General features: G+C 35.9%; 2 protein-coding genes across 2 annotated transcripts; one reads left to right on the top strand and one right to left on the bottom strand.

The window, feature by feature from the left end:
• Nucleotides 1–3,478: 3,478 nt before the first annotated feature.
• TRIADDRAFT_51418 (expressed hypothetical protein) lies at nucleotides 3,479–5,671 on the bottom strand (the record flags this gene model as incomplete). The annotated part of the gene is made up of 3 exons (XM_002107639.1): nucleotides 3,479–4,237; nucleotides 4,652–4,758; nucleotides 5,545–5,671. The coding sequence occupies 3 exons, from the start codon at nucleotides 5,669–5,671 to the stop codon at nucleotides 3,479–3,481; spliced, it is 993 nt and encodes a 330-aa protein (XP_002107675.1).
• A 7,884-nt stretch (nucleotides 5,672–13,555) lies between these two features.
• On the top strand, nucleotides 13,556–15,838 carry TRIADDRAFT_20246 (uncharacterized protein; the record flags this gene model as incomplete). Its single annotated transcript, XM_002108438.1, has 13 exons — nucleotides 13,556–13,642; nucleotides 13,727–13,771; nucleotides 13,862–13,888; nucleotides 14,004–14,077; nucleotides 14,185–14,254; nucleotides 14,308–14,444; nucleotides 14,533–14,614; nucleotides 14,704–14,800; nucleotides 14,870–14,964; nucleotides 15,053–15,154; nucleotides 15,238–15,353; nucleotides 15,482–15,606; nucleotides 15,684–15,838. Coding segments are annotated over 13 exons (1,212 nt in total), but the record flags the coding sequence as incomplete, so codon positions are not given.
• Nucleotides 15,839–16,699: the final 861 nt, after the last annotated feature.

The raw sequence follows: 16,699 nt of genomic DNA, 5'->3' as shown, positions 1-16,699 counted from the left end.
TACTAAGTTTAGTTGTGTGAACAGCTACTAACTTACCTACGATGTGATCGTAGTATTTATTCTAAAGTATCGCTTCATTATCATTTATCTGGCCATAAAACACTGCAAGAAAGTTATCTTTCAACACCTTAAAATCATGCTATACATGAGTAAAGGTTATTCGGTATAGTCTACCGGCATATTATCTAAAATATTCAACTTGTGCTACACAAAGAAGTCCGACAAAGATTCAATTTTATAATATAATCAGTTTATTTAACTTGAATACCTACAGCGACGATGTGATTTACTGTATTACACAGTTCTACTAGACGTTTATAATGAAAGCAGACAAAGTAGTCCTTAATTTAACCAATACGTCATCGCTATCTATTAAAGCTTGTTGAAAGTCCTTAGTAATCGCACACTCGAAAAAGTTTTACAACACAAGGTATTAATTTTCTGTTCAATTATCATATCAATTCGATATGTTCTGGAGTGCTTATTAATAGCATTGATCAAAGTTTGATTAACTCACGTCCGGATGCTAGCATCTGATAAATAATTTTACTGGGTGTGCTCGCATCACTATCACTTCTAACTAGTTGATTTTCAAAGTCGGATTGGCTTCCTTGCATTATTATAATATATATTCAACGCAAAACTTGTACGAGGCTGCATTGTGCATACTAGTATCCTCTCCTCAAATAAAAGTGATTTTACGACTGTACCGTGCGAAGCTGCTACCGTTTAAAAGCTGTAATTACACGTGAATTTATCTATTGATAATTAATTAAGAGGTCTTCATGAGATAAGATATATGTATATATCAGCAAGATCTGCTTCACACCGCATGTACAGGTCCCTATCATACGTTTCAATTGCATTTCAGATTGATGCCAGTCATTCTATGAGATTAAGTGAGACATTCATTTATTTTTGTCGGCAGCACCGTTTCACTATCAGATGAACTCTAGAAATTGCTAACACGGAACCGGATCTGCTCTCTTAGACTAAGTTAAATTACTGATGACAATCTGTACAATGTAGGCGTAAGGTATCAGCATAGTATCACAGCTACAACAAATATGCATAGATCTTCGAAGAATTCGTTTAACTTGAGCATGATGGCGCACGACATACATATCAAATAGTGCAGCAATTTATAGAGATTAGATCACATTGTCATTATTACTACTACTATATCCATAACAAATCGGTATACATTCTCAAGTTATCAACTAAATTGATGCCGTCGATTGAAATTACAATTACGAAAATTAAGAGTTTTTAGAAACATCACACAAGAATCACGCTAAGTATCAATATATCGATACGCTCTTGACCTTTTCTCGTCAGTTTACTTGAAATGGTGTTATTATAAAGCTCACAAGAATGGCATATGGATTTGATATAGCAGTGTTGCAAGACAAAGACAGTCAATCTGCAATTTATTCGTCATAAGCTTAAAAATTTAGTTGTTAAATATTCAACGTTTCGAAAATTCAGAAAACTCTGCATTTTGAAAGTCGTTAGTCTTCAAGCTCAGACACTGTCAATCTCAAGCTTCTTCTTCTTCGAAAATCAACGTATTATATATAGCTCATCCAATAGGCAAGAACGGAAAAGTTTGTAATATGCATAAGATTCATAGTAGTGTACATAACTTACATCAAAGAGATGTAACGCTAAAGCCTATTTAGAGGTACTTGTACATGAAAAGTTGCCACATAAAATTGTGACACATCAGCAGGAAGCAAATACAAAATTATCTACTGGAGAATTATGGTAACTAATTACAATAATGAAACAATTTCTCGCTAGTTTAAGTTAATGGGATACTTTCGAAATAATATCATCCGAGACAGGTTAGGATTGTCAGGATTAACGAAAGTTTATGGTACGACCAAAGTTTCTTCTTGCTAATCACGTACAAAACGTGTCAGTCGTGGTAAAAGCTAACAGGACAAAAAATTGCTTTCAGAAAGTTACAATGTAGACAGTATTGCAATCTTTACAGGTATACAAGTAGTTCATAGAGCGTTTTATCGGTTTGGGTGTTAACTCTCGTAAGTTGTGCACATTTCTGTCGACTGATAGGAAGTAGTAGGTAAACTCGGTAAATCCATATTTATAACTCATTATAAACTAATATATCGATTCTGTCTACTTTAAAATCAAATTCAGTTAAACTCATTATAAACTAACGCATCGACTCTGTCTACTTTAAGATCAAATTCAGTTAATTTGCAAAGGTACAATGCGGTCGGTTATTTGGCCACATTACTGCTACTCATACGGGCTGCTGAGGCAAAAGAGTTTGGGGCAGATGATATAAAACTCTTTTATTATGGTATCTTAAAAAAGTTATTTCCATATCGGTAGTAGGTACTTTTGGATAAGTCGTCATAGGTTTTAGTGATCATCGTGTATGCAATGTTGTACATGCATTAAGATGTGTAATAGTTCTGATCTTAAACTGCAGATTGCTGTTAGCGTAACATCAACGATGAAGAACTACTCTAATACCATGGGCAATACATATACATACAATTGATACGCAATCTAAGCAGGCGGTCATGAACAATATTGAAACTTAAGTGAATAAACGAGATTGACACCTCAAAGTAGTTATATTACCAACATTTCAATAAAGCAATCATCTGTTAACATTGGCTTCCGCTTAAAGAGTGTAGCGTTTATCATATGTGGAGGATAATATAATGCACTCAATGAAATAGAGAACTCATTCTTTTGCAGACACTGTTGCAAGATCATCGGCAATTTCAATAACGAGCTGTAGGTAAATGCATGCAAGGGTTTAAGATCTGAGCATAGGCGATTGATTGATATAAATTGTTAAAGTTTCATAATGGTAGAACATTTGCTTTCATGCATTCGCCTTTTCCTAAAATTTTTTCGTATTAGTTCATTATGAACTACTGCAGTGATATCAATATTCCAGCCTATAATACGATGAACTGAATAAGGGGTGAAAAAGTGGCTGGCAATTACTGCAAGAAATGGTAAACAGTCGCATTGCGCTTCTTTCATGATTGTAGTAAACCAATAGTTAGAGAGTGAAATTGTATCATTGAGATGTTAATACACCAAAGAAAGATGCAACCCTTACAGAAATATCCTCATTATTGCAAGTGGCGAGGGAAACGGTGAATGCAGGCACAATAATATACTGGCAAGACTATCTTCCAAGGACTAAAGTGGTCTTACTACTATTCTAGCAAATAGTCAATTAACAAGGTATCGGCGATATAAGATACACCAAATCCAAAAATTATTACGGAAAGTGCAAATGTAACTTTGATATGTTCTATTACTAAAAGTGATCTTACCCAGTAGTGGATTACATAATGATAATTAAAGCCTACAATACCGCAAATTGAATTAAAATGTAGATGTATATATATATATATATATATATACGCTATGATTTAGAATAGCAGATACAGTCACTTCTATATTACAGTATGATCAAACCTCAATATTGGTATTCCGGCCGGGCAGGATAAGATTGCCTCGCTGGGTTGTCTCTTCCGAAACGATCGCCACGATTGGCGTTGCTATCTTTCCAGCTACCTCGATAGCCGCCGCCAACACCAGCAGCGGCTGCAGCAGCACCACCACCCATACTACCACTACCACTAGTTGCTGGAGTTGAAGGTTGGCCACGGCGGGCATATCCTTCACTTGCGCGTGAAGGATACATTCCCGCTGCATGAGATTGCGAACTGCGATCATCTACGCTATAGGAGTTGGAAGGGACATTACTTCTATAACCACCACGGTGTCCACCACTACCACGTCTCTGGCCATATCCGCCACGACTTTGGGGTTGGCTGCCACCGTATCGTTCTTCCTTATTATAGGGTGCACTAGTGCCATAGCCGCTGCTAGGAGCACTTCGGTAATCTGGTTGATAACTGGCTGCTTCTGGTCGATAACTACTACCACTATCGCGATTTTCTCTCGAATACGGTTGGCGATCACTATCTCCACCATATTTATTGTAGTAGTTATTATTATAATCTTGTGGCGGACCGCCTGCTCTAGGCCCACCACGATCCATATCACGTCCTCCACGAGGATCGCTATATGGCTTACGACGGAAACCTCCGGGGCCACCACCACGACCTCTACCTCGTCCTCGACCGCCGCCGCCACCTCTTCTGCCGTTGCCTGAATCTCGATCAGTTTGTTTTACAGCATGACTAACCCGAATGCTGCGACCGCATAGCTCCTACATAAAAAAAAGTTTCCAAATCAAAATGGCGCTAAAATATAGCCAATTTGGCGTAGTGAGAGATGGAACAGTTCTAGGCAGTTTTACTCGCTAGCATGAATACTTTTTACTCTTTACTGTATAAAACAATTACTGCAGTGGAGCAAAATACTGTGCGGGCATTCAATTTTTTGTTTTCTACAGTTGATGGAATGCTGACTACTACGGGAGGGATTGTGCTCGCTAAAAACTATCCCTATTAATCGATGCTGGTATTAAATTACTAGATTAAAAAAAAGAATTAACAAATGAAATGACCGTCAATTAATTTACTGTTAGTATGGTTAATCGTTGCGCGTTGAGTAACATAGCGTCCATTGGGACTTAGGATGTTCTGTAGCAACTGCCTGGTCTATTATGTTTACTGCTTACCTTGCCAGTCATCTGGTCAATGGCATCTTGTGCATCTTCCGGGTCGTAAAACGACACAAATCCAAATCCACGAGATCTACCCGACATCCTATCAACAGTTACGAACGCTATACAATTCAAAAAATGAGCAAAACTGTTAGTCATTACACAGATTGAATTTCACTACGAGCCTATGTCATATTGCTTTGCTATTTTATAAAATTCTATTTTACAGGCTTTGCATAGGTACAGCTGTACTTTTCAATTTTTAAGACTCATGTACGCGCACTACCAAACATGGACGCTATTGTGACGATTTTATTTTTATAATGCTGATAGAGGTAAAAGGAAAAATCTACAGTATTTCTTCCATCTTCCTATAATACTGACGTCATGTATTTATTAGGACGCTAGTGATTCGTTCTTCATTTTAATCATGGATTACTGTATCGGGTTGACCTACAGTATACGGAACAACTTTGAAGACGAGAATCTGCAGATCCATTTGGAGCACAGTAGCATGATGACTTGTTTAACTTATAATTACGCTTCCTGGATCAACTTGATACAAAAAAATGGAGCAGAAAAAACGTACTCACGGGAAGGGATTTTTGATATGGCTGCTTGTACCGTAGTAAAAAGTTTTTTTTTTTATCGCAGAATGGGAAGAAGATGAACAACCGTTGTCAGTAAAAAGGGTCTTCATTTTTAAAATCACGAGATACTGGGTGTTAGCATAGCAGCATCAAACTAAGTGTTGATAGAGAAGCAAATGGCTTTACACGTTGTACGTTGGATTATTTCCAACGTTGTTCAACACTACAGTACTACACTTGATGATGCAAAGGGGAAAAAAAAAAAATTGGTTTCAGCAAGATAAAGCGCGTCACTGAATACATTGGTCGACTTTGTACCTTCTCTTAAGCGTCCATATTGCTGAAAAGCTTCACGAAGTTTGGTATTATCCACTTCAGAGCTTAGGCCGCCAATAAAAAGTCGAGTGCCGTCTTCGGCTACTTCTTGAGTTTCTTCGCCATTCATCACGGTGCAATAATAATTGTTAATTGAATCTGAAAATAGCCAATTTTCACAGACACTGCTCGATCGAGCGCGTACCCTGAAAAGACGATAGGGTTTTAGTCACGCGGCTAACAAAATTCAATAGTTTCACTCTTTTTTTTCACCCTTACGCATTGCTTACTTTTCTATCGCGGCTACAAAAATCAATCTAGCAATATGAAGAAGTAAACTAGCAAGTGATAGTGCTTGTGCAATAGTTTGAAAACTTACAAATTTCTTTGAGAAAAAAAAAAGAGAAAGTCTTTCTTGTCCCAGTGAAAACAGGCTATGCGCCAATTGTTTGCTGCAATGGCAGTTTTATCACGTTAAGACAGGATTAGTTCGTCCAGGATAAGCAACAAACGCAGCTTGTTACCCTACTATACTGTATTGTACGCAGTCTGTTATGCGTAGTAGTAGCGAAGATAGCGCATCTTTGTGCATTTTGTGTCCTTTGATGTCCAATTTCTACAGTACTGCATGCTATATTGTACTGTAGTCTACAGTACATTGTACTGTAGAGACCCAAGCCAAAGAACTTCCGTTACTGTACTGTGGAAAGAGAAAATAAGATTGATAATGTGTTGTAACATCATCTGTCAAGCAGTACAACGTCTTGTAAAAAGGAGGAAGGATAGGATACAGTATAGAGTAGAAGTTGTGATCGACCGCTTGTGCAAAAGATGGCTACTGCATTAATAATATTATTATTAATAATTCAAGAGAGACTGGCAATGCTCTGTTCTTTCTTTATTTTTATTATTGATAACAAGTAGTGCAACGGATGTTGCTTAATGTACCTAGACGATAGGATTGAAATGACCGAGAAAATAGTCGATCTCCGTATTTGACTGATTTTGCCGTTCCTCTCTCTTCTTGTTAGCAGTCGCTGTTTATCAACTTCCTCTTTGAATCATGGAGAATACTTACTGGATGAACTAGAGCTATAATGCTGATTTTGAGCACCAATTCATTATGCTACTTTGAAGTTGAACTATAGAAAACTCTTTGTATCATGGAGAATACTCGATGAACTAGAGCTATAATGCTGATTTTGAACACCAATTGATTATGCTACTTTGAAGTTGAACTATAGAAAACTCTTTGTATCATGGAGAATACTTGATGAACTAGAGCTATAATGCTGATTTTGAACACCAATTCATGATGCTACTTTGAAGTTGAACTATGGAAAACTCTTTCCTAAAATGGACTTCAAATGCTCATCTTAAGACTCGATTTTGATGCTACTTTGAAGTTGCTGTATTACGTGATAAAATAGTAACTTATCATGGCTTAGGCTTGAAAGGAAAAGCAATGTTCAATATTGTAGCTAGAATAGAAAATGACCAATACATATTATCACAATATTCAGATATACTGTATCTTTTTATTGACTGTCAAATGATTGCAATTCATTCCATCATCCAATACGAGTAGAGTGAGAGATTTCGATAATTAATTAAGTGAAAGGTAACATCCTGTGTACAGTACAGAGTAGAGTACTGCCATCATTAGCGAAGCATTACTACAGTACAGTGCGTACAGCGATGAAGGATTTGTAACTTATTAGGAGTTAGTCTTAAAAAGGCCCATAGATTGATTTCTATTCAGGTTTTATTCTTCCATCGAGTTTTGAAGTTACAGTAGGATAGCATGTGATATATACCAATCACGAGATTCCAAATTTTAGAAAAATAAGGGCTTTATTGAATCTTATACAAAGATTAACTACACACAGCTCTACTCTAGCCGAATACTACTTCTAAAGACTTCCAGAACGAACTAACAGAATAATCTAAAGTTGCATGCTTTTATACTTTTCGTAGCATTCGCAGCTACAATAATTATCCAATTTTCATTGAAATGCTATTTCGGGAGTAAATTACTACTTTTATTTTCAATCCAGCAATCTATGTAGTGTTCCGTGATCATCGTCACTGGCACACTAGACTCTATTTCTATAACTACAAAGAGCGTCATATTTTTGACAGTATCTTTGAAGATCTTCCAGACAGCAAACTTGTCAGCATTCTCGACTTCTCCAGTAGAACTTGTCTGCTAACGAACGTAGTTGATCCTCTCCCCTGATACACTTTCATTGAATTAAAGCCTGAACCATGTCTAATCGAACCTAACAGTGACCGCCTCCAATATCATATTAATGAATAAATTTATTTCCTAAGTGATTTTCCTTTTAGTGTTTTAATAATTAAATTATGAATTTATTTAGACACACTTATTTTGGAGTTTTATTTTTTGGTTGACAGTTACTGTACTGCAGTTGTAGTACGGTTTACTATAACCGTGCAGTACAGTACGCTTCACTATAGCCGTGCTGTAGGACCGTACAGTACTTTACACTGTCTATTTCACAGTACACAGTACTGTCGTGTGTACAGTGTACAGTACAGTCGATTTCACAGTACACAGTACTGTACTGTCTATTTGCATCCCAAAATGAATGTCACCTATCATGATGACTTGTTATTCTAGGTAGCACTGTAGTAGTGACATAACTTTTGCAACTACTCAAATCGCTCCTTCTACTGCACTCATCACGCCTTACTGTAATTGTCAGAAATGAGGAATGATGGACAACTGTCAACCGTGGCTAGCATAAATGATGTCGTATAGAGCGTTGCTGACAAGAACAAGTCCAACCGTCATACATGACATTATTTCTTGTCCATACTATTTATCACCGTGGACACTGGTGTTGAGTAGAGTGTGAAAACATGACTGAACAGGCAACAGTCTACCATCCACTAGTCCAACATCGAGAAGCAAGTATAGACAGAAAGCTTAGACAAGGGTTCCACCGGACATTTCCTCACATCCCCCACTAGCCAACATCTCTGCAAGACTGGGAAAAAACGCCTTGACACTATACCAGTTGACTCGACAGGACGACTGACACAAAAGATTGACGTCAGCTCCGGTCAACTCCTCCACTCAACATGGCGACGAGTGATTGCAGCTCCGACGAATTTTTCGATGCTGAAGACGAACTCAAAATTTGCTCTAAGTATGGCTAATTGCTCTATTCATGGCTATGTTGGCCAAGTCCAACTAGCCAAAATAATGGATGTTTTTGTTTATGTACTGAAATAACTGTTTCCATTGAGTATACATTAGGATTAATGATAGCTTTTCTATCATTAGAATGCATTCAACATTAATTAAACGACGTGATAGCATAGTCGATGAGGTAGACTTTGCCTTCCTTGATCGTTCAGTAGAACCAAGCAGTTTTCCCCTATCGGCCCCGTAACATGATTTTATCCCATTTTATATCATGATACACCATGGAAGAAATAGTCTCCAGCAATCGCTATTGCCTGTCTTTTGACAGCAGTGCTACTTGGATCGCATCCATTTGAGTGCATCGTTGTTTGTTCTGCGGACGTCTTATCGCCATTTCAATACTCTCTACTACCCTACAGCACTGCGATAATACGTCAACATAATCCACTGATTCAAGACAGGAAAAAAAATGCCTCTTCCTTGGCCATAAACTCTCTACTTTCATTGACAATAAAGAAATCCTCAACAGTGGATGGCCTATTTTTACTTGCTACCATACCAAGAGATCCAATGATCCTTGACAAGCATGGACGATCATCGTCGATCCATTTTCATTTTTTGCTTTCTTCTACTGTCATGTCGTTGAAATGATGCCTTGACTCCCAACTTGGCTAGCATCAGCAGTTTTTTCCATGCTTTTACCTGCTGTCAAACAAAGAGATGGAATGATCCTTGACAAACATGGACTCGCTTGTTGTCATGGACAGTATTGTACTGTCGTCGACGATGAATTTTCGCTTTTTGCCTTGATTCTATCGTTATATTGTACAGTTTCATCATTGCAGTCCCATTTCAGTTTGAATCGATGTTAGTATTCAGTAACAAAACATCCATCTGATCTAGTCGATGAAATCATGTAGTACCATGATGGCGACTTCTATATAGTAGAAGATATCTAGGTCACGCAGAAAAAGAATTGGTCCTTCTTTGTCAAAGAATCAAATTATAGCGTAGAAGGCGTAGCCTATTCACTCTACTGAATGGATTTGTAATTTAACTTTCATTAAAATTCACTTTGATACTAGAGTACTAGAAAAGCTTTATTGACAATGCACCACCGGGATACAGCTACTACATCACCTACTAATTAGAATAGTAGCCCATGAATAGACTCTAATTAATGTTAGCTTGAAATAGCTGTTAAACATTTTCTGTTATTAACTCAAATCGTATGATGCAGTCCTAGTGGCTGCCCAGACAGTAATGGCATAGACTAATTATCTCGCTCTTAATGATACTTGCAGTGACACTGAAAAGGACAAGAATGACAATCTATCATCCAGCCATGTAAATACTGATCAGGATACAGGTGAAAATCAATCGTCTGATCATTTCAAGAGTGATGGCGATATTCATACAAATGCGGATCAAGACCATCATGATACTAATAATGACGACCAAGATATTCACCAGACTCCATCATCCGATCATGCAAACGTTGATCAAGATACTAATATTGTAAAGGTGTCTGATGATCCATCAGCAGAGCAGGTTTGAAACTTACCATGAATAATGATATTGGATTAAGCTTAACCTCAGTATACGAGAATATGCCATTGTTGGCAAAATAGGATACGTCACTATGACATATTATAGCCGATATCGACAGGAGAATACTCTTTCAATCCGAGTTCATAATCAACCGATACCGTCGTTTTCGATCTGATAGATATATCACTGATTGATTGAATAGAGACTGAGTATTCTTACATCAAAGTAATCGTCGAAGAATGCCTTGCATTGCAGGATATTTTACCATAGACTTCTAGTGTCTAGTAGTAGTCCATGATATTACATTTCAAGAAGGTAAAGATTTATTTTGTAAACCATAATTTATGAAAAGATTGCGAAAGTTTGAAATTATTTTTCAATATGGCCAGAAGTGGTACGAATTGAAGAAAGCTATAAAGTAGTTATCTATCCACTCATTACAACACATAGAATTGACAGATGCGGTTCCTCCAGGATACATACTTACATTTTTATTACTAACAAAGCTAATATTACTCAGCTCCATTAACAGTAGCTCACGGTATTGAGTCGCTAATATGTTAATCTACGTACTGTATTTGTTAGCGCTAATGTACAACATTAGTTGAGTATTTCATCGATTCTGTAACGACCGGTAGAATCACCGATAAAGGCTTATATACCTTGTTTTATACCTAGATAAACTATATATCTAACTAGCTATGAATAATGGATCAGTCTGTTTCTTCAATGATGCCTAATTCTCCATTAGATCTACATATTTAGACAATTTAGTCTCGTATGTCTTATATGGTACATAATTAAGATGCACCATTCGTACGTACACTTTTGCTACCGATGCTTTCTTATGAGTTAGGATAACAATCATCATAATCATTTACATTTGCTTTGACGTCATTGTGATATAGGAACAGTCAGATAATGACAGTATTTCTAGCCAACAATCCACAAAAGGAAGTAGAACATCCAATGGTAATTCAAATTCAGTATTCTAACGAACAAATAAATTCTGTAGAATAATGAGTTGATTATAAAGTCCGTAGAAGCGATTATTAGCATTTGAAATTTTAGTTGATTTTTTACAATGCTCATCGAATGAATTACCGGTATTTAAAGATTTAAGTATAGACGATGCCGCGGAAAATATCAAGCAAGCTGAGACTGATGAACAGCATGAAGTTGAGGAAACCGTATCTCGTAGACCACAACGCTTAGCCAATTCAGCAGACGTGAATAAACTGATAGACAGCCAACTTAATCTAAATATGGAAAAGGCATTATCTTCTGATGGAGCTAGCTCCACTTCTGAAGAATCCAAGTCTGTACCCAGTAAGCCGCAACATTTAACCAGTTCGCTAGACATTGACAAACCAACAGAAAGTCAACCTGATTTAAATGCGAGAAAGACATCTTCTTCCGATAGAGCTAGTCACACTTCCGATGAATCAAAGAAATCAGAAATTCGAAAAATTTCTTTTCCTCCAAGTAGTGACAGTAGTAGTAATAAAGACATAGATAGTCGGAGTGAGGCATCGGATGAACAGCCCAGTAAAGTTACCAGCAACAATGTCGAGCGGCCATCGCAATCTCAAACTGAGGTGTTGTGTTTTTGCACGATAAATTTATGAATTGATTTTAAGCCTAGGAATAATCTCGTTATCACGTTGCTTGATTGATAGCTCCTGTTATCATGTACTTTATACCTATTAATTGTTACTTAGGTTTCGTCTATGCGGTTGACTCAAAATGTGTCATCAAAGGATGAGGTAAGTTTTTTATTGCCCTGTATCCTTGTACATACCATATCTATCATGCCATATGTGTCGGCGATTAAATGAATTGGCGAAACAAACTGCATTCCATCCATGTTGTAAATCTTACTTTTAAAGTATACTATTGTTATCTAATAATAAAGTTGGAATTTATTTAAAAAGTAATACAGATAGAAGCTTCCTCTAATCTAGGCGCAATTATATTTATCATCGCATTAGAGTATATCAGTTTCTCTATCTGTATTTTTTTGCAGATAACCCAAGGTGATACCACATTGAAATCTAGTAAGGATAATAGCCATGACGTTCCGACCACGCCTGATAAAAAATTCTCTGTTAAAGAAGGTGCGGCGAACCAAATTGTTCCTAATTATAATATAAATTAACAGTCTTTGGTTTCTTCAATTTACGTAGATATTTACGAAAGTAACGTACAAGCAAGTACGTAGATTTGAATATTATATGTATCGTAACGCATATTAAATAAATATTATGACGTAGATTTGTTAAAGGCCACGAGAAAGAAACATTTACACCTTAGCGAAGACAGTGCATCACCTAGTCGCGTTCAGAGGGACATGACTGTTGAATCAGCTCTCGAAGGTGCTAGAATTGTCAAAACTGCGGAACCAACATCACCGAAGCAGGATAAACCTCACGAACCACCATGTGAAAAGGTAGACTTCAGTTTCCTATTTTACTGTAAACTTTGATATGCTAGACGCGCATACTAGTATCCACATTAGGATATAACTTTAGATAAATGATAACTGCATAAGTTTCTAAATTGTCATAATTTATTAGAAAATATTGCAAGGTGTTATGGTAAAGGACTTAGATACGGGTGTCGAAATTCCATTAAGCGAGGCTGAGAAGCATATTCCTACTGGTGCAAACCCTCTTTCAGTGCATATAATGAAGATTACCTCTGAGTTATCTCGGTAAGATAGATTGATGCTAATAAGTTTCTACAGTATGTGATAAAAGAAGTTAACACTTTTATTTTAAATTTTAGTGAGGGAGAAACAAAGGAAGAAACAAAGGAAGAAGTGGACGATAAACAGGAAGATAAAATTGATATGGAAGATAAATCGATGGAGAAAAAGTAACATTTTGCATGTTGATTGAATAATATTGTTTACTTCGTATTGATGATGTAGAACACGTTTTGCTTCTTAATTTTATTAGAAAAGGATTTAGACATTTCTTAGGAAGGAGAACTAAAAGAAAGAAGAAAGGAGATGATGGTTTGTAAATTTTTATTCTTTATTTCTATAACATCGCTGCTGAAATTACTTTGCTTCTCTATTGGAATTATAGGTCAGAAGGAAGAAGACGATGAAGTAAACGTTCAAAGTGATCATACCCAGCAAATAAAGGTATCGTCAATCAGCGATTATATATTAGCCCAATTTTAGCGAAATGTATGATCATTTTACTACTTATATAAAAACACGCAGTTCTTACCACTTCACTTGTGCGAGACGACTGATTATAGTGACGGCGTAAATGTATATTACAGTATAAAGCTGCATCCCATCATAAAGGACCATATGAATTTTCTAATACGAAGTTACTGCAAGATTTAAGCGGAGAGCATACGGTACTGGCATCTAGACATAATTTTGTTCTTTTATAATATAAGCTGTATCATAATTAGAAGTTACTATGCTCTTCTTATCATTAGGGACCAATATGGACAATGAGTTTTTCCAATTGTGGCAAGTTACTAGTAAGCTTTACCTCTAGTCCTTAATTCCGTACTTTAAAAATTTAGACACCTTGGTCCATTAACCATTCGATATTTGTTTAAAATTTATAGGCGAGCGGTGGTCAAGATACAGTAGTGGTACTGGCAGAATCATAGCATTTCTAATATAATATTTAATTTTAAATTCATTCTGAGCTACTGGTAGATCTTTGGAGCATTGAGCTGATTTTTGCTTATATGATTTCCTTTGTAGCGAATTTGGGTTTTAAAAATTTGTTCGGAATACTTCAAAGAGATGTTACCAAGTAACCATTATAGTAATACTTTGTAATTGCCTAATTTTCGTCTATAATCTAAATTCTGAAGGTACTCAGATTAATGCAAGATTTCTTCCATGATTTATGCAATTTTTGATAGATCAAAAGAAACCTAAGAAAAAAACTAGTACAAGTCAACCGGTACAATATTTGTTGTTATTTAGGCGCCTCTGATCAACTTTTTTGCGTAGTAGATTCAAATACTAAACTACTTTCACTGTATTTATAACATACCCTTAGACTCAAGGATCATTAGAAGAAGGCCCATTTCTTGGTAAACCTTTATGCATATTTAATGGGCACACTGCTGATATTCTAGATCTCTCTTGGTCGCGTAATTATTTTTTGCTATCGTCTTCAATGGATAAATCTGTTAGGTATGTCTTTATGAAAAGCATATGATATTGAATTAATAATGTTGCAATAATTATCTAGTAATTTTATCAACTTGTTGTAACCGCATAGACTCTGGCATGTATCCCAAAAAGAGTGTCTTTGTTGTTTTCTTCATACTGACTTTGTAGCTGCTATAGCCTTTCATCCCTTGGTTTGTAATTTTCAAAAATTTTTTCGCAGTTTATATATTATACGTGCGACTTAACCAGCTATAGCAACATTAAATTTGATATGTTTCAGGACGATCGCTATTTCCTTAGCGGATCATTCGATGGAAAGCTACGGTTATGGAATATCCCTAAAAAGAAAGTCGCTATGTGGAATGAAATTGATGCATGTAAGATTTGCGTCACTATATGCTTCAGGTGCCATAATTGAATATTTTTCTGACTATATTTTATTGCAGCCGCAAAATTGATTACTGCGACCAATTTTTGCCAGAGAGGTAAATATGCTGTTATTGGCACTTATGATGGAAGATGCATATTTTACGATACTGAGGTTAGTGAATTGAATGTAGATTTAAAATTAGGAAAAGTGTTTTACTATGATTGGATAATCTTGACGTCGTATCTTATTACCGTACTAGCAATTGAAATATCATACCCAAATCCATGTTCGATCCTCAAGGGGGCGAAATTCAAAAGGAAGAAAAATCTGTGGCATAATACCTATGCCTGGCAGTGATAAGGTACTTCTTTATTTTCTAGAGTAGCGAGGATATTTATGAATTGATCCTTATAATCATAAATGATGTTATTGACTTCATGCTAGATTCTTGTAACATCAAATGACTCTCGTATTCGACTATACGATTTAAAAGATTTTAAAATGACCTGCAAATACAAAGGATGTCTGAACACTAGTAGTCAGATAAGAGCTAGCTTCAAGTAATCTTGCTATTTCAATTAATGATACGACATCTTTGCCTAAATTTAGTCATAGTTTAAAATACAGTAGTTTTTTTCGTACACAAAATCTAGCATTGACGCCAGTTCTATGCAATTATTAAATTTAGTCAAAGCGGTGAATCAATAGTGTGTGGATCAGAGGATTACTTCGTTTATACCTGGAAGACGTACCATGATTATGCAAAATCATCTTCCAGACGCGACCGTAATGACTGTTTTGAAAGTTTTCAAGGTTTTATTTTATATAATCAACTTAACAGTATAATTTATGTTACAATGCCATTATAAATTCCGTTTATTTTGCTTTAGCCCATACCGCAATTGTTACTAGCGCCGTTTTTGTTCCTGTGCCCAGCATGGCGATGCAGTTTCTAAATGTACTCGAACTATACGATGGAGAAGTTGTAGTTACTGCGGATTATCAAGGAAATATCAAAGTTCTAGCAAGTTGCTTAGAAGAGTAACTGTGATATTTAAAGATTAGCAGCTTCTAATTGGTGTTGACAACATCGTTTCATTTTATATTAGTATCCCTATCCACATCTCGAGTTTTGAGAGATATCTTGGACTATTTGGTGTTAGGCTTCCCTGCCTACATATGCCTTTAATAATCGAATTATCGATTTAGCGCCTGCTCGTTGTAACATAATGTTGAACACTGTACAGTATACTGAAAGATTATTTTGTTGATACCATAATGTAGGTAGACTAAGAATAAGCTTTATTGTATAATCAAACAATCCATGAATACTATTTTAATTTTAGCATGTTTATAGAATCTATGATACTATGCTTGGTCATGTAATATGGTAATGTAATGATAAAACTGTATTACGAGCATATGTGGATTTCATATACGTAAATTATCAGACTATGGAATATATTTAATAGAGAAAGCTAATACAAAGTATTAAGCACAGCTGTTACGCGAAAAAGTATTCGTAAAGTTAATATCGATACGAAAACTTTACGCTTCTTATTATACTTAGGCAATGTATATTTTTGAATTACTATGTATATCTAAGTTATGGGAGCTATGGATTTTGCTATGATTGACAACATTGTTGGTAAGTGATTGGATGCTAGGAATTTTTTATTGTGATATCGATTATTCCTTTTAGCTAAGTTTAAAACATATTATATAGTATAGAAGTGTACTAAAGTAGTCATTTATTAAAGTAAACATTTATTTTCTAAAATACCGTAAAAAAAATATGTGAAGGTTTTATGTGCTAGAAAAATGGCTGTGTAGATTGATTACATTTGATTGTACGTTTCAACGCAGATATTCACAATCATATATGCAATCTTTTATGGCAATCATG

The sequence above is a fragment of the Trichoplax adhaerens genome, genomic scaffold (genome assembly GCF_000150275.1).
Source record: "Trichoplax adhaerens TRIADscaffold_1 genomic scaffold, whole genome shotgun sequence".
NCBI lineage: Eukaryota > Metazoa > Placozoa > Uniplacotomia > Trichoplacea > Trichoplacidae > Trichoplax > Trichoplax adhaerens.
Note: the sequence above shows the minus strand (reverse complement) of the source record. Positions and strands in the feature narration are given on the sequence as shown.